Source organism: Telmatherina bonti (genome assembly GCF_933228915.1).
Source record: "Telmatherina bonti genome assembly, chromosome: 3".
Lineage (NCBI taxonomy): Eukaryota > Metazoa > Chordata > Actinopteri > Atheriniformes > Telmatherinidae > Telmatherina > Telmatherina bonti.
In genome coordinates this window covers 14,668,087-14,691,818 of record NC_136621.1, presented here as the reverse complement: position 1 = coordinate 14,691,818, position 23,732 = coordinate 14,668,087, and the positions used below count along the sequence as shown (strand labels likewise).

Below are 23,732 nucleotides of genomic sequence, written 5' to 3'. Positions count from 1 at the left end.
ACATCACATAAAATGTGCACTGGTTTTGTTTACTTGGAAGGATGGATGCTAATAAACTATGCTTCACAGTGTTGTGAGCTGGTGGTGCTATGGGCTGTTCGGTACATCGTTAATCCTTTTTGGGCTTTTCAACCCTTCCTGAACATTTTGACATCTCTTTTATTTCTCCTTTTAAATATGATTTGAGGAAAAGGTGCAAATAAAGACAGTCAAAAGAGTAAATTAATGCCGTGTTTGTACTAATTTATTTATTCATGTCTGTGAACATTGGCTGACAAACAGCTCTTTGATTTATAAGTTTACTAGTTTCCCTTTTATTTACATAAAGTTTATCAAAAATATTGTATTTAAAAATATTTAAGTATTTGGGCTTTATCATATAACTGACTTAAGTTGAGAAAAACTTGCTAAAAAATGTTTGGCTAAACTAAGTGAGTGTTAAGAAACCTGATTTAACTCTTGGAGGTGAAAAGTAGCCATTGAGCTAATCCCTACATGCAGGTTGCTACTTTGGTAATTTTAGTATATTTTCTATTAAATAAAGAAACTTGTAGCACTCATGTAGGCATTCAGCATATTTATACATGAAACAATAATCCTTGATCTCTGTGTCAAGGACTGAGTGCACTTTTAGCCTTAAGCTAACTGATGTTAGCTTAACATGAAGGATAAATTAGTCTTAAGCTAACATCAGTTAAGCTAACTGATGTTAGCTTAAGACTAATTTATCCTTCATGTTAAATCCGTTTATGCATATGGACAGAGCTTTCTCGACGTCGTCTACCTCCTTTATTTGCGTATTTCCATGCAAATTCATCGCGAAAAAGTTGAAGCTTCATGCAAAGGAAGAGTTTATGAAGAAATGCATTGATGCTACCGCAGAAATGCTAGCTCTAGAAAACACATTATATATTTATATATTTTATACATAATTTTTATATTTATGATAGATATTTATAAAATAAATAAAGACCACAAAGACCTGAAAATTTGAAATAGCTTTTCTCTGGCCTGTCACAAACAGCTTAATAATAATGAGACAGAGCTCCTCCAAGGGATTTCGGCACATGCGCTGCTCATTCCACAAAAGTTCTCCACACAAGTTATATCTCATTGTAAAGCTGGATAATTAGGCGTCCCAGTTATATATATTATGCAATGCAATTGGTACTAGTGAAGAAAATAAATAATTAACCAAACACAAATGCCATTACTTTTTGAGCCAATTTTACTTGTAGTGTTCATAATTTATTTCAGTTTTTGTCACATGCTATTGATTCCTGTTTTATTCTGTTGTGTTTACTTCCTGCTCCCCAGCAGCTCACCACACCTGGTCCTCATCTGTAATTATCCTCCTTCAGTATAAGTACCCATGGATTTCCTCATTGTTGTTCCCTGTCCGCCAGCCATTTCTTTTTACTCAGCTCTGTCATTTTTACTTCTTAAGTTTCTTGGATTTCCTGCTGCTGCAGGACATTGTGTCACTTAGAAAAGTGACTGAAGTCCTTCTGATTTGACATCTGTTTGATTCTGCTCCTCCAAGAATGCTTCATGACTCATGCAGTGAATCAGACTTGGCAAAAATAAATGGAGTTTGGGTCAAAGAAATACTTGGTTACAGGTTGATATTGCATCATATGAATGCAGCCCTGTTCATGATAACATGAGAATTAATTTGTTTTAGTGCAACAGCACCTCCAACATGACACCTGCGGCGATCCTGCATTGAGGCTCTAAATCAGCAGTGCTCAAGTCTAGTCCTCACAAGCTACTATCCTGCAATTTTGTAACTGCATCCCTTCATATAAATACATCCAAATCAAATGAATATCTCATTACCAGGCCTCTGCAGAGCTGGATGACATGTGGATGAGGAAATTCAGTCAACTCATTCAGTTGCAGGGTAACAGCTGTTAAGGACTGGACTTGAGTACCTCTGCTCTAAATGGTGTAGAGCTCCAATGAATAGGTGTCACACTACCTTGCATTCTTCCCTCGTATGACTGTGAAGCAGGCTGCAGTAGATGCAGTTTAGCAGCCTGGAAAAACTAAAACCGGGCTCAACAATGAGCATTTAAACATAATTAAGCATCTCTAAATGTCAAGTAAAGCTGACAGGAAACACCGGGGAATGCTCATAGTCTCCCCCTCCCCTGTGTGAGGCTGAGTGTTCCATCTCTGTTTTCCCTTAGCATTTCATCCAGAAGGAAATGTGAAGAAAAGGAACATGTTGTGGAGGATGTGAGCAGAACATGCAAAGGGAGGATTTAAATTCAGCCTGGGGTTAAACAGCAGCACAGTTTTTAGCTGTGGTAATGGCAACCACACCTTGCAACAAACACCATGAATCCAAAAGGCCTGTAACGTCCTGCCTTCTGTTAAAATTATGAGCATATTGAAGCTTTTCACTGAACTGGAACAATATTTCTTTGCGGTTGCTTCCAAATGCTCGATAGACGCTCCTTTAAATGTCAAACTTTACCTCATCTGAGATGTTCGGTGTCTATAAACACCCTTTAAATTGTGCATCTGCTGATTTGACTAGTAATTGAAAGTTAAGTAAGGTCATTAGCGGCTTTGAAACACAACTAAACTTTAGAATGCTGAGTTTTAGAGACTGACTGATGCACAAGATGCAAACCTACAGCTCAACCAGCCGTCATGCCAAACAGGCTCGTCCATCCAAACATGAAGGAGCAGCATGCAGAGAGACACTGAGGCTGAATTTGAACAGATGGTGATTGCAAGGCAGATGCCCATGAGAAGCTGGTGGATGTGGAAAAAGAAATAAACAGAAAAGCTAAAAGAGATGCAGCTGGTCTGTCGCTAAAGCAGGAGCACGGCCGCGCATGCATGCAGGCATGTTCAACATGCTGGCGTAGATGCACACACAAGGCTACCTGAGGCCTCTTTCCTCGGGCTGTCTGTAAAGCCGTACATCCATACTGCAGACAAAGAGAAGGAAGGAAAGAAACAGAGATTATTCACCTTACCCGCATGCAGAAGCTTTCACCACACCTTTATGACACACACACACACACGCACACAAACTTAAAGAAGCAAAGACAGATTCCTGCTAACTGAGACTGGGCGTGGTGCAAACTTGAAGCACATTGGCAATCGCTGTTTTTACTTTCCTCCATCTCTCTCTAGCTTTCTCTTTTTCTTCCATCCCTCCTGGAATGTCTGAGGTGGGTGTTAGCCACTTCTAAGTCATTCCTGCCCCCCACTGCCACCCACCCTCTGTTTCCAGAAAGCATGAGCCCCAAACCAGGAAATTAAATGCCCTGCATCAGAGAACACAGGAGCGCTGGTGACCAATAGCTGCAGTATGAGCGGCACATTCAGCTCCCACTGGGTGCTACAAGATCGAAATAATATCTTATTGCCTATTTGGTTGATGTTCATCTTTTCCCAGACATGAGCCAAGTCATAACAAAGCATGACTGTTATCAAGCAAGAAAGCCAGTCTTCTGTGTGTGCTTCTCGTGACTGGGTGAAAATTTGGCTGTGATGTCACTTTCAACTAACAGATTGTCTCGTTTAAAAGCTTATTTTATTAATTTTATGAATAGAAATCAGAAGAAAAATGACTCATATTAAGTATTTTTATTATTCTGAGAAAAATTGGAGATCAGTTGTTACATCTTTATACACTGTCAAATGCAACAGCATCAGGACATGTATGTTTTCAAACAGCATGCGGACGCTGCTGAACCAGCAGCTTGACAACAGCGCTGGTGTCTGATGTGTTTCTGCTGTGCTGCCTTATGGTTCATACATACAGGGTTATGTTGGGTCTTGGGTGATCACGTTGCTGAACACAGCCATGTGTTAACATAATTACTATGTTTCTGGAAACATTCATGGTTGTAAGTAGTTCATAGAGTTTGTAAATTCACTCAATTTCAGGTCAAGAATGTCCTATTATGTCAGAAAAGTTCAAAATAGTTTATGTCCGCCGATCCTTCTTTTTCCTTCATTTCAGCGTCATGTGAAAAGGAAACAGTTAACGTGTCATCCCGTTACTTTACATTCAACTAGGTGATGCACCACACTGCTTTGACCATTACTAAGAAGGATTTGTCGTTAAATTTAAATATCAAACCAGTTTCTACAGCAGCATCCCATCCATCCATCCATCCATCCACCCACCCATTCATTCATTCATTCATTCATTCATTCATTCATCCATCCATCCATCCACACATCCATTTATCCATCCATCCATTCATCCATCGACCATTCATCCATCCACCCACCCATTTATCCATTGACCATTCATCCATCCACCCACCCATTTATCCATGCATCCACCCATTCATTCATTCATCCATCCATACATTCATCCATCCATCCATCCATTCATTCATTCATTCATCCATCCATCCATCCACACATCCATTTATCCATCCATCCATCCATCCATTCATCCATCGACCATTCATCCATCCACCCATTCATCCATCCACCCACCCATTTATCCATGCATCCACCCATTCATTCATTCATCCATCCATACATTCATCCATCCATCCATCCATTCATTCATTCATTCATCCATCCATCCATCCATCCACACATCCATTTATCCATCCATCCATCCATCCACCCATTCATTCATTCATCCATCCATCCATCCATCCATTCACCCACCCACCCACCCATCCATCCCCTGCTGCATTTCCAATGTCATGTCAAAGGGACAACAACTTAACCAGGGAAGCTCAGACTTCTGGCCACTTTTGCTAGCTCTTCTGAGGGAACCTCAAGGCCAGCCGAGAGAACCTGTCCCTCCAGCAGTCCTGGGTTTTTCCAAGAGCCTCCTCCCGTTGGGACGTGTCTGGAACACCCTACCAGGGAGGCTTCCAGGACACGTCCTCTCGTTACAGAAGAGCAGCAGCTCTACACTGAGCTCTGCTCAGATTATTGGAATTTAATGTCATCTCTAGGAGGAGTACAAACAGCCTGCAGAACTTTTGGCTGATGGATCCTGTTCTTTCGGTTACAACCCACAGTTCGTGACCATGGGTGAGGGTCAGAATGTAGACAGACCCACATGTCGGTCTGCTGGCCTATTCTTGAGAAGGATTTCATACCCTGCGATCAGTTTTTCTTTTTTTTATTTGCAAAATTATTTTTAGTACCAGAAGGATGTTTTTTCCCAAAGTCATGCAAAAAAACCGGCTTATGGATTTATCATTTTAAACACAGACTGACTGCTGCAATGCAATTTTAGCCAGATGCCCCAAAAAATGTGCTTAAAATCATCCAGTTTATCCAAACACTGCTGTCTGAGTGTTGGCAGGTACCATCCCTGTTCTAACCCCTCTTCACTAACCCCCTTTTAAATTGAGGATGGAATTTAAAGTTCTACCGCAATCCTATAAAAAGATCTTCATGTTCCAAACCAGCCAAATGCAGCTCTATTAGTTCCCAGCATGACTGCCTATTAGGGTTTCAGAGAATTCAGAAGTCCAGAACAGGATGCAGAGCTATTTTGTTTTTTCCTCTCAGGTATAACATCTCCGAGCTCGGGTACGATATGAGACGGATATAAAAATGTTCCTCTTCGATAAAGCTTATATATTTTTTTTTATTATTCCAGTGAACTATGTTACCATTACCAAACTGCCAAGTATTTTCATTTATCTTTCTAGAATTTTTCCAGCATTGGAAAGGTGTAATATAATATTCTGACTTGAAGTTATTTATGACAGTTTTGATTTTCTTTTTTTTCAATATTTTTATTATTACACCAGATAATCAACTCGTCCGATGAAGAGTCCAACTTCTTGTCTTTCATGAGTAGCATGTGAAGCCAGCAGCTCCCTTTTACTGATCCACGTGAGGTAATAAAAAGCTAAATCCCTTCTTACTATCCTCCAGAGTCTCAGGAGCTTCAGTGGATTGATGTGGGCCTAAGAGGGAGGGGCGTGCTCTGGTCCCAGGTCAGCCAGGGTCGAACCTTGCACTCCAGCAGATTGTAACCCACCAGCCTGCTTTCAGAGACGCTTGCAACATCTGATTGATCTTAACTCTCCGTTCTGGATCTGAACTAACACACACACACATATATACACAGGAAGACTTAATTCTTTTCAGGTTTATGTGATGACGCCACAAACCAGTAGAACCAGCAGTGCTTCCTCTGTCCCTTTGCTGCTGGGAGTAATTTTCCTAGAATCCTGACCCCAAATGTCTACACTGCAATTAAGGGCTTAGACACGATAAAAAATGGCATCTGTGGGGTCGTTTATTTTTCTGCCCTCGAATTGAACGTGTTTATTAACTATCTGTCTTATTCTGTCTTGTTTTTCTATCAACTCAGTGGATTGTGATTCTCACTGACACATCAATCCTAACCCTAACATCCCCACTGACGTACCACAGTCCATCCAGAAGCTCAGTCCTGTGGTCTGCGGGGGAGGCCTGTGGGGCCTTTCAGAATCACAGAAACTGGTCGATCTTAAAAATTAGGGCTGTGACGATATGCTTTTGTCCCGATTCAATTTGATTCCGGTTTTTTTGGGTGCTGATTTGATGTAAATTTCGATTCTCACAATTCTGCGATATTGCTGATTTTCTTAAATAAAAACAAAGCAAAATGTACAGACCTTTTTTCTTTTGCTCGTCATTTTTCTTGATTTCATTTAGGAAAAAACAACACAGTAGCCAGACCATCATTCGGCTGCTAGAATGCCCAAGAAGACAAGTAAAAAGATAAATAAAAATGACAAAAACTTTATAATGGATTATTTTTATTTATTTCTAAAAAAAAATCTATTTTTTGATAGAAAATCGATTTTAAAATTTTGTGGCAAAAAAATCCCTTTGGTTTGGACTTTTTTTTTTGTCTTTTTATTCATGTTCCCTCTTTTTTATTTTGTTTTTTTTCCTGTTTAGCTCCCCTGTGTTGCTTCCTATTTATGAGCTCACCTGGCTATATTCTTTTTTTTTATTAATTTCACCTGTTTATCATCAGTGTGTTATACTTGGTTCTGAGTTTCCATTGTCAGATCATCCAGTTGTGTCTCTGTTCAGTCTGTGTTCATTAGTTACTTGGATTAAATCTTGGTCCTGCATTTCGTCTGCCTTCTTCCTCTTTGTCTGTCATGGTTTGGACTTTTTTGTGTGTTTTGTTGTTCCTTCCTGTTTTATTTTGTAGTTTCACTCCCATGTATATTGTAGTCCATTTTGCTTCCTGTTCATTATTTCACCTGGTTTGATTTATTGAACAGGCCCTGTTCTCTCTGTGCATTTATACCCTTGAGTTGCAGTTTTGTCTTTGCTGGTTCATTGTGTGTGGATTTGTAGTCAGCCTTGTTTTCCCTGTCAAGTTTGGACTCAAAACGTCCTGGTTCTTCATCCTGCCACCCATCTCTGCATATGGGTCCCCACATCTCCACAAACCCTGACAATTGCATTCATCCATGTCTGACGTGAGACATTTCTCCATCTCTCAACTGATGCATGTCTTACCTACAATGCCCTGCATTGTACCTATGATGTGTCCTGCATTAAATTCACTTGAAGCGGAAAGTTTAAGAAAAAAATAAAAAGTTTACTTGAAACTGACCAAAAGCTTTTACTTTTGCTTCCTTAATGAGCATATGTTCTTTAAAGTAATCTGGCAATGCTAACTGCTGGAGATGTTTTTTTGTTTTTTTTTTTAAAAGAATGGTCAAATAATTCTAAGAAGACTTTCAATGACCACTGTGGCCTGTGGACAAAAGATTCAACCCAAAAAGAGATGCTTTAACAAGAAACAATGGCTGTATTTTAAAAGTTTTAGATGCAAACCTGCTATCCTGTATTTTAGTAAGCTGACCAATAACTGTGTGATGTAGGTGACATGTTTGTTTATATTTTACGTCGGGAAGATAACTGTTATCACTCTGTATATATCTGGGAATGCGCTGAAATTCCAAGTCATCCAGGACACATGAGAACATCAAATCTGACCAGGCCCTGAGTAATGTGCAGAAACCCCCCCCCCCCAACTTCCAGTCATAACACTTGGGTGAAACATTGGAACTAAGATGGAGATGAGGTGCTGCAGGAGAATATGATAATTATCCTGGACAAATTTTTTTAATTTTTCATTTTCTTATAACAAAATTATAAAGAAAATCTTAAATTCTGCACATTCAGTGGACACTTTATTAGGTAACCTTTTTTTCTAAACTGCTCTATTCTGGTGTCAGATTCAGCAAAGTGTTGAAAATATTGCACAGAGATTTTGTTCCATTTGGACACCATCATAGCACACAATGCTGCAGATTTGTCAGCTGCTCATGCTTGATGAGAATCTGTGGAGGCCATTAAAATTACAGGTTTTAAAAATATATTAAAAGCCTGTTAAAGTAAAATTACTGTTATTTTCAAAAAAGCAGTTCAAGATTTTTCGAGCTTTGTGACATGTTGCATCAAGTATCTATCAGAAGATACACTGTGGATGGCCATGGTCAGCAACAATACTCAAGTAGCATGTAGTGGTTAATCTATCCCATACCGGTACTAAGGGCCAAAAGTGGGCTAAGAAAATATCTCCCAGACCACAATAGGACCAGCAGCCTGAACTGCTCTTTCAAGGCAGGATAGATCTATGTTTTCATGTTGTTTCCACTAAATTCTGACGCTACCACCTGCATGTGGGACTGAAATGGAAACTCATCAAACCAGAAGATGTTTTTTTTATTTTATTTTTTTTTTATCTGCTCTAGTCAAGGCGGGGTAAAAAGTGAAGCCTATGCGGAAGTGCATTTAACTGCAGTTCCCCCTTCACCCACTAGGGGCTGGCTGCAAAACAGAGCAAATCCCCATAGACTCCCATGTTAAAAAGGCCAACTTCACGGCAGAAATAAACAAATTTACAGCCTAGTTCAAAAATCCATTTTCGGTTTATAGGTCAGGTTTACCTTCATGACAACTGTGGGGGCAGTGAATTTCTTTCTAACTCGCCCATTTAAAAGTAATTTAATCTCGAATTTTGGCATATTTAGGGGCGTGTCCTTTTGATTGACAGGTACCGATCTGCCGCTTCAAGTCAGAAGAACGTAGAACAACTGCGGTTTTTAGCCGGTTACGTGACTTAGCTTTAGCCAGCTTACCTCTGTTAGCTGGTTACCTCTTGTTATCTCCGGGTTAGTTTGGTTAGCTCTTAGCTACAGAAAGCATGGAGTTCGCTCAATGTCAATCATCCACCATGACGCTCACAGCGCCCCTCTCAGCTCCACCTCTTTGCCCATATTTGTGTTTTCCAGGTGAGACGACGTGCATGCCTCTGCCAAGATGGCGATGGCCCACCGAGCTTCAATTCAGCTCTTCAGAAACCTATGGGTGACGTCACGGACACTCTGTCCATCTCTTTATATACAGTCTATGGCTCTAGTCCAGCTTAGGTGAGTCTGTGTGAACTGTAGCTTCAGTTCCTTGATCTTAGCTGACCGAAGTGAAACCTGGTGTGTTCAGAGATGGTGTTCTGTATCTCTTAGTTAGAACTAGGGCTTATTTAACTACCTGTTTCTTGTTTTCCAGTCTGCAGATTGTCCTCTAAACTCTGACATTGAAAAGACATTTTGGTTCAGACATCTGCTCCTCATTGGATATTCTCCTTTTCAGATTATCCCCTATAAACCCTTGAGATGGTTTTGTTGGAACATCCCTGTAGATCAGCAATTTCTAAAATACTCTAACCGATAACCACGCCAAGTTCAGTTACATCAATCCCCTTTCTTCTTCATTCTGATGCTCATTTTTAACTTTAGCAAGTCATCTTCACCATGTCTACATGACTAAAATTATTGGGTTGCTGCAACATGATTGGTTGATTAGATATTTGTTAACAGGAAGTTGAATGTATGTGCTTAATCAAGTGCCCAATGAGTGTTTGCACTCTTCAAACATCAACCCTCAGACTCTTTACCTCATACCTTTACACTTCAAGCTTATGCTGCTGGCAGTACTCAGGAAGAGACAAAGTCAGGACAACCAATGATAACAGTTGCCACCAAGAATACAAATCACAGGTAACCAGCACCAGTATTGATCTAACAAAAACACAACAGCTATGTGACTTCAAAGATAATGATGTAAAGCACAGGCAGAATCTCTGCAGCACAAAGCCAAACAAGAAGAGACAAGGCACAAGAGATGGATGGATTTGTCTCTGACAACGTCACATACACCCAAAGAGACAAATGATGCAGTAGCTGAGGCTGCAGCAGTCATCAAACAATGCAAGCAAGCTACAGCTTTGCCCAATGACATATCAACAGAGTGACTTGATGTGGGTTATTGTTATAGGTTTATGGTTAAATCCCATCACAAAGTACATCTGCATCATGAGCGCTGTCACACATGCCCAAACTCTTTCTTAACCCTTAACAGATTAAATAAATCTGCTTCAGTCTCTCCTCAGAGAAGTCTCTTAATATGTTCTTATGATTCTCATGGGTTTGTAAAGGGTTACAGCTAATGAGAGGTGTTGCCTGTTGACAGAAGAGAATCTGACTTCCTAATTAGCACTGACAGTTAAACACACACACTGCCCTCCGGTCTACTATTCCTACACTTGTAAAAACACTAATACCTACTTAAAAACACTGCCCTCCTTCCTCCTCCTGGCCATTCTGACGTTAGCCTGAAATCTTATCTGACGTGCCACATAAACACACCAGTGCCTGTCTGACAGCTGTAACCGCTCTGGCCTCTGCAGCCCAAACAGCACCCTCTTCCGTTCACATTGGAGGAGGGGGAGCATCTACAGTGTTTACCGAGTCAGAACTTTGTTTTTACTGCAGTTAACTAGGTTTTCTTATTACAGAAAAAGTGAAATTCCCCTTTTGTTATTCCACCTTTCCAGCTCAGGCAGGGAAGCAGAACATTAAAGACTGGACAACCAGACTCAAGCGTCGTTTCTACCAAGAGGTGGTCAGGTTTATTCCATGCCAATTGCGATCTGATCCATGATGCACTGTTATGCTATTTAAAGCACTTTTTAATAAAAAGAATTAGATAAAGAATAGATAAATAAAACAGACGTTTGCCTTGTAACTGTTTGGTAAAATGGAGCTGGAGCAGCACAATAGCTAAATTAGCTTAGCATAAAGATTAGAATGAGGTGGAAATAGCTAGCCTACAGCTAGCCTAATATTTTCAAAGCTGTGAAACATGTAGTCCCACTTTGTATATTCCATACACAGGAAAAAAAACTGCAATTTGTTCTTTTCATTTTAATCTGATGTTATCTGATCTTCACTTCCATGAGGCATGGCACAAGTTGTGAAAACTTTCTAACTTTACCTTGTTCATCTACAAAGAGCGTCAATTTAAAACTGAAACATATTCTTGTAAATTCAACTATAACATCAATTAATAAGCTTTGGAAGTTAAGTGATTTTATTCTTTAACAAAAGTCAGAGAACCTATCCTTCAACAAGAAGATACGGATGTATGAGATGGATGCAGGTTGGACTAAAGCAAACGGTGAAAGGAAAGAAGATTTAATGGATGGCTTGGATGGTAGCAAATAAACAGAAGCAACCACAGTATGTGGATGATGTTTGTGGTTTACAGATGATGGTAAAAAGGTTGTTCTGGTTAATTAACACAAGAATAGTTGCTGTAGAAAACATCAGTAAGAGCAGCAGTATTGACAAACCCTCTAACCTGATGGATCATAGTAATCCCAATGGTTTAGGATTTAATTGGGTGTAATTTACTATCTGTGCATGTATGGACATTTAGATTTATCGTGTAGGTCAGTAATCCCCAACACTAGTTTTCAGGGCCCACTATCCTGCAGGTATTAGATGTCCCCTTGCTGCAACACACCTGATTCAAGGACTATGTTGGGGATCCTAGATGTAGGTGACACTGCTGAAGAATATATGCTCTTTTCATACTTGGACTGACTCAGCATTACTCCAGGTGCAGAGGTCAGCGGATCAGTGGAGCACCGACCAACATCTCAGAGATTTAAGTTGCCTTACATGTGCACAAAATCTACAAGAGCCACCTGTTTCCAAGCATAATGCAAGGATGCAGAAAAAAAACAAACATGCAGCCAGCTTTGGGGAAAACTATTCACTTTCAGGAATGTGGAATGAATCCTAGTGAGTTTTTCTTCCCAAGCTACAACCATTCATGTGCTGTTAGCTTTAAAACAAAAAAAACACAATTATATTCACCTTGACCATATTCAGAATCTTTCGAAATGGGGACTCATTAGTGTTCCCAAACATAACCTTCAAGCTGTTAAAATATCAAGACAAAGTCTTATAGTATTTGTACCAAGAAAAATAATTTTCTCCTCTAACCACAAACTATTTCCTGCATTTTTTCTCAATAATTCATAAGAAGTATGACTGTTTCCACTATCTACTTTAGTCTTTAAAAAGCAGGGTTTGGTAATGCCTTGTCACTCACATGTACCAACGCTTTTGTTAAGCAGCTATTCTCCAGCTAATACCCTCAAGGAGCTATACATTTGCTAAGATGACTAATGAGGCTAAAGATCCTTTAGAGAGGGGAATATATGAATGTTCTTATAAGCAAACAAGCCGGTTGTTTTTGTTTTAGCTTACTGGCCAGAAACTCATCTGGGGAACAGTAAAAGAGATCCAAGTCCAGCCTATGCCCGCGACCTCTTTGTATTATATGTGTAGGTTAAACATTTTTCTTTCTCTTTTCAAGCCCACTGATATTAGAGCAGTAAAACCTTTAGACATGCTCTACCTTCAACCCCAGTTGAAGTCTGCTCTGTTGAAGCGAAGCAATCTTTCAAATATCTTGACATCCAGATCAGGATGTACTTTAATGATTTTAAATGACATCCCAAGGAATTGCCAGACATTTTGAAAACCCCACCCTGAACTGCAAGACAAATCCTCGGCCAAAGGGCGAGGGCTTGACAGCTTCACGAAGCCACCCCAAATCACATGACAGTCAGTTAGCGTCCCACAGTAGGACTGTAAACAAATCACATGCCGACATCAGATGGACAACAGACGGGACACAGACACAAATTCATGAGCCGTTTGTCATGCAGAAAACTGCTCCCCTTCTGACTGAAAGGAGCGGTTCTGTTCAGAGCAACAAGTTCAAAAAGGAAAAGACAGTGGGGGAAGTTTTGGGAGGGATAGTGAAGAAAAACAGGTGGCTTACCTGATTTGCGCTTGGAGCCATAGTCCCTGAGGGAAAGGCAACAGAAGATGGACATGGTTAGTGACAGCAAATGCTACCGGACCAAAACAAAAAAAAAAACATTTAGTCACTGCATGTGGATCCTGATGCTGCTCAGCTGCTGCAACTCCAGTAAAAAGGCATGCATGCAGTCGGCTTCTGTATGCAGTCTAATGCATCTGTTTGAAGTGTGTGTGTGTGGGGGGGGGGGGCACAGAGGCTGAAGGATGGAAAGAGAGGGAGGGATGACTTTGGCCAGCTGCCCGTACTCTCTGCAACAGACACAAATTAGTCATGTGACTCGAAAGCAGCACCACCACCACCCTCTTCCCTTCCTCCCCTTTTTTCCTCCTTATAAAGGAAGGAGACCTCTCCCCACATTTGAAAGAAGGAGGATCACTTTAAGATGCTTTGCCTAATGGATTCTAATGGGATTACGCCACAAGGCTGAGCAATAGATCAGAGGGTGACACAGAGTTGTACTTGAGGTTTGCTGTGCTGAGCCTGTCTGCGTCTTCTCTTAAAACGGACTCAGACTGCACAGCAGTTGGACTGGAAAGAGACAGACGAAGAAGGAGATCAGATAAGGACAGAACCTGCTACTTATGGAAACACACACCAGACAATCTGTGCACCATCACCCTGGGTTTGTCTCTTCATTCCAAATCTAGCTTCATCATTCCTGCTAAAAAATATGATACAAGCAAAACTAAATTCAATAAAAACAACCAACATGACCAGCTGTATTAACCACATTGTCCAACAGACATTTAACCTGCTGATTCCAGACGTCCGGTGGGTGGGACATGACAAATAAATTATGTATTTTACTCAGTCTCCCTTCTACGCACTTCCCCATGTTATACACCATTAGAAAGATTCTTCAGATGTGAATGATGTGTACCTTTCCAGGCTGCAATCATAACTCCACATTCAGTAAATACTCATTTTAAACCAGTTGTAAGTGGAATTTATCTCAAAGTAAAAGTAGTCCAGTAAAACAGTAGGTGCACAACAACTTTTATGCCCAATAAAAAATATTTTTAGGCAAAATATTACGATTTTAAGGCATTAATTGTGAGGATTCAAACATTTTACATGATATCGCCTTATTTGCTGTACCTGGTAGAAATGTGGTACTCCCACTGCGATGGGACATGCATCCCATCAGATGGGTTTTCAGAGCTTGATGGTTAAATGATTTTGAGCTATTTCAAATAATATCTTTGCTTCAAATGCTTATTTTTACAATTACTTAGTTAGTTAAAGTGGTCTGCTGATCACTGGCAGGATAACTGTTGGTGAAAGAGGGATTAGTGCAGGACTCTAAACTAACACTTGCCAAATGCAGGTCAAAATTCATTTTGTTGGGTATGAATTAAACTTATTGGCACATTTTAGTTATTTGTCTTCAGTGAAATCCCTGCATCACCCAGTAACACTATTCCTTAATGTATCCTCCATCCACTGAATGTATACCTGAACAAATAAAGAAAAGATTAAAAGTGTGATTTTTCTGACATATGTTGTGATTTAATCTTTAAACTCTGTCTTCCATCATGCAGAGATAAATTAACAACATGAGATGGAGGATTTACACATGAGATTAAAAATAAATACTGCTTTTTATTCCAGCACAAGGAAGTAAAATTCCCTTCCCAGCTGCAACATGCAACCTGTGGCCAAAACCCTGAAGCCTGAAGGTTGCATTACATCTAGAACAGGTTTATGTTTTGTCCTTGTATTGACAACTAAACAGTATGATGTTGCTTGTATAAATAACAGCACATCATGTCTCACTACATGATTTCTTTTTTCTTTTCTCTTGTTCATATGTGCTGCTTCTTATATTTATTTTTTTATTCTCTTTGGCCACTCCTACAATATTAGCAAATTATATCACCAAATTCATATCACCAGATATATAGAGGTTGGGATTTAACATGTTAATTATGTTAAATTTACAAAAAAAATGAACACTTTTGAACCTTTTTCAGTAAACAATTTCCTGGCACACAAATTACACTGATACACACTGTAGCTTTCTGCTAACAGTTAGCAACAGTGGTGCTGATTTTTCAGAGTTCAGACCCATCTAGCGCATTTATTTTCAGAACTGGGACTGTGGTGGCTCCTTCTTGTGATATTGGAGACTTTTGGACACTAAGGTTAAAGTACGTAGTTCACTTCACTCCATGAACGGCAGCAGCGTCTTCCCAGTCCAAAACAACTTATTCATGTTGACGGCAAAAAGCTGCAAATCCACTGTGGCAACTGGACCCGGGAGCATAATAGTTCAACCTAATGACCTGCCCCCCTCTGTAGGTAATTGGCTAACATGTTGTCTTTATTCTTTTGTTGAATTGTTTGATTGACAAATTGGGATAAATAGGTTTAAGAAAATATTTCTACTCAAAATAAATAAATCGACAAAAAAAAACAATGAAACATGACGCTGGGTCTAAACCAGGGACGGGGGATGCTAATTAGCCTCAGCCAAAAACAGGCATACATGGCATTCACTTTATCTGATTTCATGAAGAAATGTGTTCTTCATTTGTCCCTGCAGAGAAAGTATTCCAGACAACGTGGTTCCAGTCACCTTAAAATGGGACATAAATCGGCTTTTTTTTTTTTTTTTAACTCTCTCAAGGAGGTGAGAAACCCATACTGAGAACTTCAGGTCCATCACGGAGATGCAGCTAAACAAGATGAATCTGCCATTACTGTAGTTGTAACACAGCTTTAAATTAATCCAGTATTGTTTGTAGGTTTTATGGACATCAACACGTCATCTGAGATCTAAATCTGAAGAATATTCAGTGATTCCACTGAATCACTGATTCCATTCAGTGATTAGTGTCTGGTGTGTGACAGGTAGGCATCCTCCACAGCTGTCCAAAGTCAGCAAATAATGGTGGTTGTTAATGAACACCTCTTCTTGGCTTTTGCTGTGCCAGTACTCAGGCTAATAAGGAGACATGTTGTCACCTACACTAGCCATACAAACAAGCAGAAAGGAAAAAGTAAAAACAACATTGCGTATAAAACTGCAGCTCGAGCATCTGAAGTGTCACTGTGCTCTCTTTTGTCTGTTCTTTGTGATCCGATGTGTCTGTCGCTTCGTGATTGGCTGCAGCTGATGAATAAAGCCTTTATACTGACCTCTCCACCAAGATCTCTGTGTGCTAGCAACCAGAATATGTTTTATTGTCACCAAAGGAGAACACAGAGGGAGCAGGACTTGACCCCCTCACCTCATCCCATCTATATTGACCCATACTGGACATGCAACCTCTAAAACAGAGGGAATGGATTAATTTCTGTACTGCAGAGTCTAGGTCTTAGTGGAAAGCATGCTGTTGAGACTCAGTCTCTGAGTATGCAGAAAATGTGCCAGGCCGCTTGCCCTTTTCACTTTATGCTTGCTGCAGTGGTATTCTAGATTCTGATTTCCTGCCAGGGTGCAGAGGAATGTTTTACATTTTCTGAGAATTTTAGGTGCCAAGTACTAATCAAATATTAACATTTAGCACCTTAAATCTACTATCTAATATTTAGGATAATTTATTGCAGGAACACAATGTAAATATTTTGTAAATTTGAGAAACTTTGTTAAGATATAAGATTTTAATATCTCAGGATGAGCCATTTAAATCATTAACCATGCTATTACAGTAGCCTTTAAGGATTAGAAACCAGTCACCAGCCCTTTTTATAATGGGCTTACATCTAACTGGTCCAAAGCATGTCATTGTTTAGGCACTGGCTTTTCACTTTTCTAGTTGATTTAAACCACACAGAAGTGTTTCAGTGCTGTATCTGTTGCCTGACAGACCTATCAACTTCCCTCCCTGTCCACTCCGTCCAGCATAGACCAGGACGGAGTGAAAAGGGCTCCAGAGCCTGGATGCCTTTGGGCCGTCATTGTTTTGAGCTAGGATTCAATAGGTTATGGTTTACAACTCGTGCCGTAATGCCATCTATACCCACTCGGCCATCGACCAGTTTTCAGCTATGACACCTTGTCAAAAAATTCTGCACAAACTTTAGTTTGTCATATAAAAACTTGGAGCTCGTAGTCATTTTGAGTCATTACATAACTGATTCATTGGTGACACAATTTTGGTTTTATTATGGTTGGACAGATAGATTTGGGGATGGCTGACGGGTGTTGAATTAGCAGCAAATTCTGCTGCTAGATGTCATCATACAGCATTCCTTTGAAGTAATTTCATTTCCTAACAAAAACTAACTCCTCTGCCTGAACCTACAGGCTCTGTCCATACGTTTCCATGTTTCCATCTCAATCTGTTCAGCCCAGTTTAAGTTAAGGTCAGACCTGTCAGATCATTGCTGCCCGGTTTTCTAAATGTAGTATAGGTAAAATAATTATTTAACATTTCATTACTTTTTTACTTTTAGCTTGTGTTTTTGGTTTTTTTTGTTTTTTTTCTTTTAACAGATATCTAAATGTACTTCAACAGAAAGATCTGTGTTAAGTATTGATAAGCCACAGAAAATAGTTGTGAATCAAAGCCTCAAAACACAAAATTACAAAAATTTTATCTGCATGGTGGGTAAACTGAACAAGCTGACAATTGATTAAGAATAAGGTGACAATAGGTATGAGTTGTGGACCTTGGTGTGTCTGCCTGTAAGTGATCGAGGATGTACATATTGTCTTGTGAAAAACAGCAGCAGCATGAAGAGTACTTTTCTGTAGGCAGCTCCCAGGAAGCCTGTAAAGCTATTCTTTGGTGTGCATCAGTTGAAAGACAAACACAACCCAGGACCTCTATAAACAAGTCCCAATCAGTAGAGAAGCAGAGGCGTAAGCAGTTTCTGCTCCAACTGTCGATGTCTCTACAGTCGGCCTTCAAACAAAGGGCTGAACTGTAGCTGTGATGTGTTTGATTCTTCTGGGTTAATTGCTTTCGATAAATGGCCAGGTGCAGTCACTGAAAATCCAGCTGCTGAAGCTCTGTTAATCCTCACACACAAAGTGATGGTCAGAAAAAAAAAAAGGCCAAAATGAAGGTTAGCTATTATCGTGTGTGGGTGGCTGTTAGCAAGAATATTAAAACAACAAGTCTACATGGCATTATCAAACTAAAAAAACTTGGAGGCTAATCATAGCCAGCAAATTAGCCATACTAGTAACAGCTAGCTCCACTGATAAACTAGTTGACCTGTTAACCAAAGAGCTGTAATGTAAAAACAAAGATTTAGCTTGTTAGCAAAGCAGCTAATATTTGATGTTACATTAGGACATACCAGAGTGGGTGCAGCTGGCTATTTTTGGCTTTATTTTTGAGGTTAAGAAGCATCTGTAAAGCATTAGGCCACAAAGGAGGGGCAGAGTGGGGCAAAATACAGAGGGAAGGTGGGAGGAAGAAAAACGAGAACAGAAAGGCAGGGTCCAGAGTCTAGCCAGTGACCCATATCCCTGAGGCTGAAATCAAACTCTTCCCTCGGGGGCTGAGCAGCTAGCTATGGCTGCCAACTTTTCCAGCATCTACTGAAGGCAGGAGGAGGAGGAAGCAAGAGGTGAAAGGTAATGTGTAGAATACACATGGTAGTGGTGGAGCTATGTGGCTCAGTGGAACATGAAAGACATTTTTGCAGCTGAAATGTTGGCCCTTACAGCTGTTGTTTGTAGAAATACTAAGACTTTGACTTATTCTGAGGATGATTATTGTGGAATAAAAAGTGACACAATTTACTCCTTCTACTAGTGTGTGTTTAAATCTGCCAGGTGTGCTGCAGAAAGGTAAAACCATTAACATACAAAAGGAAACTCGCACTTGGTCACAGTTTTCATCCCACTGACATTCAGTCAGACAGACCACAGATCCATGAAGCTGTAGCACTACAGCAAACATCTTTTTCAGTTCCAGGACGCTGGGCCCTCGACATCGATTGTCAAGCCAAAGCAGATGTGAGTGGATATTCTCAGACCAGCTATGGTGTGAGGGTCAAGCAGGTCAGTTCAGTGGTTATAAGACTTAAAGTGTGGACTAGGAAATTTCAGCATTTTTAATACTGTGAGAAGAAACTTAAAACCAGTCCCAAAAATGTTCACATTTAGAAGGAAATTAGTATCCCATACATTTAATTAACACATTGTGCACAAAAGAGTTTACATGGCAGCTTCTGGACTTCGATTATTATGAGATCAAAAGGTGAATAAACTTACAGTAGCTGATGATTTTGTTAAGTAAAACATGTTAATCAGACAATCACATGGCGGCAACTTTAGTTGTGCAGACACGATCAAGATGACTTGCTGACGTTCAAACTGAGTATCAGAATGATGAAGAAAGGAGGTTTAAATGTCTTTGAATGTGGCATGGTTTTTGGTCTCTGTGTTTCAGAAACTGCTGATCTACTGGCATTTTCACACACAACCATTTCTGGGGTTTACAGAGAATGGTCTGAAGAAGCTGAAAATGTTCAGACTGAGCGGAGAAGATAAAAAGACAACAGGAAGTCAAATAAACACTGGTTCTACTCAAGGTTTGAAGAAGTCCATTTCTGAACATGTCCAACCTTGAAGTAGATGGGCTGCAGCAGCAGACAGAGGAAGTACAGAGAAAAAAACCAAGTAACTTTGCCAAAGTGTCTGTCTTGGGTCACTTTGCCAGTCCAAAGTAAAGAAAGTTCTAAAAGTCGCTGAATTACATCATCGCCTAATTTGCATAATTGGCCATAGACGTGTAATGTAATGGACGTTGTAGGAGAGAGGAATACTGTTGTGCAAGAAACAAAATGTGAGTCAAAACCACCTAAAATATGTTTAGTACTATGAATAACTCTTTACTGTTTTTGTTTTGTTTTGTTTTTTTTTTGTTGTTTTTTTATTTTGCCATTGAAATAGTCTATCACTTTAAAAAAAAAAAAAGTATATTATGAATTCCTTTAGACTCAAATTGCATAAATTACTTTTGTCCTCCATTGTTAAATCTCAGAATATCAAATTTTACCAAAGGACTGTGTGTGAAATTTCTAGCTTGTTGTTTATATTTTAAGAAACAAACCTACCTCTCATCACCTTATGCACAGAAAAAAATATTGTTAAAAAAAATTACAATTAAAATTATTCAAAGTTTGTGTGTGTGTAAGAAAAGACAAGAGAGACATTTATTGTTTTTATGTTCAGTGTCAGCTGTTGCAAAGTTGATGTGCCGGTAATACGTGCAATAAATATTTATACTGGAAAAAAATCGTGAGAGAATCGTGATCTCAATTCTAAGCAAAAAAAAAATCGCAATTCTCCTTTTATCCAGAATCGTGCAACCCTACATCCACCTGTGTACTTTCTACTGCTGTTTCCATTCTTCTGGGTGAAATTTCAAATTACATTAAGATATCTGTGTAAGATCAGCAGCAGCCAACAAATGAATTTTACTTTATTTGGTTAATTTCAACCAAGCATATCAGAGGAAGGAATATCCTGCAGTGTTTAATTTTTCAGCCCATGTTTCTCTGCTTCTCCAAACAAAATATGAAAATATCATTGAGTGTTATCTTTTTTATTTGCAACTTTTCTTTTTCTTCATGGAATCTTCTGATGCAATCTTCTGATGCGTAAAGAAATGTAAACAAAATCCTAAATCCTGAATATTCTTCCAGACTGCCCCAGATCACTGAGCCAGATTTCAGTTTGGCATTGTTTGATTGGAAACACCTCTACTAGCTTGTAAATGCAGAAATATTACTCATTTTCTACATGTCTGATTTTAGATGCCAGCAAACATTTGGTTTTTGTTCTGCTGTAACTTTTTTGACACAGTAGATGAAACAACTTTAAAAATTTGGGTGCGACCTAGCTTAACTGTAAATTGGTTTGAAACCCAGTTGAGAGACAGGAACTACTCTGTATCATTCCTGTTTGTCAGGTAATACAAAACCTGGACCTCTCAGGCCAGTGTCCTGCAAGTTTTTAATGTTTCCCTGCTCCAGCAAACCTGACTCAAATTAAATGGATCCAACAATTTTGCACAAAGACTCATTAATTTAAGTTAGGTGAGTTGGAGCAGGGATGCATTGAAAACCTGCAGGACACTGGCCCAAATGGTCCGTATTTGACAATCCTTGCTATAGCTCTACTCAAACAATGATGGCCCACAGAGTTCCCCAAGGCTCCATGTTGGCCCCCCTATTTGTTCGGCAGCTACATGCTTCAACTAGTTCAAAACATGGAAATAGAGATTGGTGACCAGCTTCAGTCAGCAATATTAAAATCAACAGATAAAAGCAGATATTTTTGTGTTTTTGACCTAGAAATCATATTAAAGCAGGGGCCAGATCAGCCTTTTATTTGCTGAAAAATAAATATCAATAAAAAAAAGGAGTGATGCCTCAGCATGACTTAGAAAAATGTAACAGTACTGCTCCTAAAATCTGGAACAAACTGAATCGTCAGGCAGACAAATGGATGGATGGATGGATAGAATGACTTTATTAATCTTAACCTAGAAAAACTGCAGCAGAAAGTGTTCAAGCAAACAATGAAGTATTAAAAAATGTACAAATCATCAAGACAGACGTTAATTCTCAAGGCAGATAGTGAGTGCATGCCCAAAGCAAACAGGCTACAGAGGCTTTCCTTCATATGAACATTTCACTCAGATACAGTGCAATCCCTCCACCTCTCTTTTTTCTAGTCATCACATCTCTGTTGGGCATCTCTACACTGTGGACTGGGCAAAAAAAAAACACCTGTAACTGCATTACTCTGGAACTGAAACATCGTTCTTTTACATCAGGTCTTAAAAGTATGTTAGCTGTCATCATCTTTATTTAAGCTTAGTGTTTTTTTATTTGTTGTATGGAATAAATGTGTATAAAATATACAACTAATTGTATGTATTTTTTAGACCGTTTTTATCATATACAGTAAATTGAGACAGCCTTATACTAAATGTGCAACATGAATACATTTTTTTCTCACCTATAGGCAGCCTGAATATGTACAATACATTGAAAAAATGGTCAAGGAAGGCAATGAATTTATCAATCAGGAACAGAGTGGGCTGACAGTTAAAGAGCTAATCGATGTGCATTAGCATAATGGCTGCAGCTTAATGACTGGGAATAACCTCCTTATAAGGAAACCCCCCAGATAATAAATACTTCCTGAGATTATCTCTTTAACCTCGCTCTGTCTCCCTCACCTTCTCCTTGTACTCCACATCCCACATCATCCCACATCCAGACTTTGGCTCTCACCTTCCCACCCACATCCCTTTCTATTCTAAACCATTCAAGAGCCCCAAATTACCCTCAGCTGTCCCCTGACTCTAAACCCTGAAGGCAAAGACAAGAATGAGGTCCACTGTGGGTATTAAAATCCCAGATTGAGTTCAGGGAATCAATTAACTTCAGCACCTTTTGCAAATGAGAACAGAAATACTTAGCAAACATGCAAAGTATGGAAGCACACAGCTGCATAAGAAATGGCCTTTTTTCCACCTTTTACTTCTCAGTTACAAGAAATATGCATTATATACATTTTAAAAATCATTTATTTCCTTGATAATCTTTTTATTTTTTTGTAAATCAATATCTTTTACTTTAAAAACTTGTTTTTGGAGAGAAGGAACTAAAAAAAACAAAAAACCACAATCTGAAGGTTCCTACACAAAAATACGGCATGTAAACGATCCCAGCTACCAAAAGCTCAACACACTGTTGCATCAACTACTCTTTCTAAAAACTTTCAGTTTCAGTGATGAAAATGTCTGTTTTGCAGTCATGGTCCCCCTGTTTGTTTTATATCTTTCGGTTAATTAAATTACCGATTCCTCTAAAGTGGGAGGTTGCAATTTATTCAAAAAAGGTCAATTAGAGGATGAAAATAAAGAAAATATGCAGGAAAAGGCAGCCTGACAACGGACACCGAGTCAAATTTCATGAAACTCTTTTAAAGCTTCTTTGTCTGCATGAGTTCATGCTTTCATGTTTAAAAGCTTAAAATGTGAAATAAGAGCGAAGTGACTTCTTGTTCCACATGAAGGCTTCTGTTCAAAGTTAACAGCTGGAAGTAACGAAGTAAGCAGGGGGGGTGGACGATTGATCAAAACTCTTTATCAGTTATCGGTACTTTATCAGTGATTAACTCGATACTGCATTAATGTCAACTAAAAGCTACAAATATCAACTTGTCCTTTTGTGAATCCTAAATCATTTGAACACATTTCTAATATTCAGCTTTATTTTGAGATTTTGCTTGTTTCCTGTGAATATCAGATGCAGAACCAGACATAATGACTTTGCACTCACTCAGCAGCACAAACATATTATCACCCACTTGATCCTGATTAGCCCAAAAACACCAGATCTCTCTTCACCCCATCACCAAGGGTAACCCTGCCACTTAAGTAGCCCCCCGTGGGGAGCCCAAACACTGACCAATCACATGAGCTCATGACTTCTGCCCGCAATAATCTGGTAATCTGACAGCATGCCCCCACATCCAGGTCCAAACCAAAGTCTGATCCTGTTGTTATTCAAAGGGGGAGGCCTGCAAGGGCATATGA

At 39.4% G+C, this 23,732-nt stretch overlaps 1 protein-coding gene across 2 annotated transcripts in view; it reads right to left on the bottom strand.

The window, feature by feature from the left end:
* sh3pxd2aa (SH3 and PX domains 2Aa) overlaps nt 1-23,732 on the bottom strand; it is a 126,076-nt gene that overhangs the window by 40,170 nt on the left and 62,174 nt on the right. For both annotated transcript variants that reach the window (XM_079264776.1, XM_079264777.1), the window contains exons 6-7: nt 13,171-13,196; nt 2,901-2,945 (exon numbers count right to left, since the gene is read on the bottom strand). In XM_079264776.1, the coding sequence (XP_079120902.1) occupies nt 2,901-2,945; nt 13,171-13,196 (71 nt within the window). The remainder of the gene's footprint in view (nt 1-2,900; nt 2,946-13,170; nt 13,197-23,732) is intronic.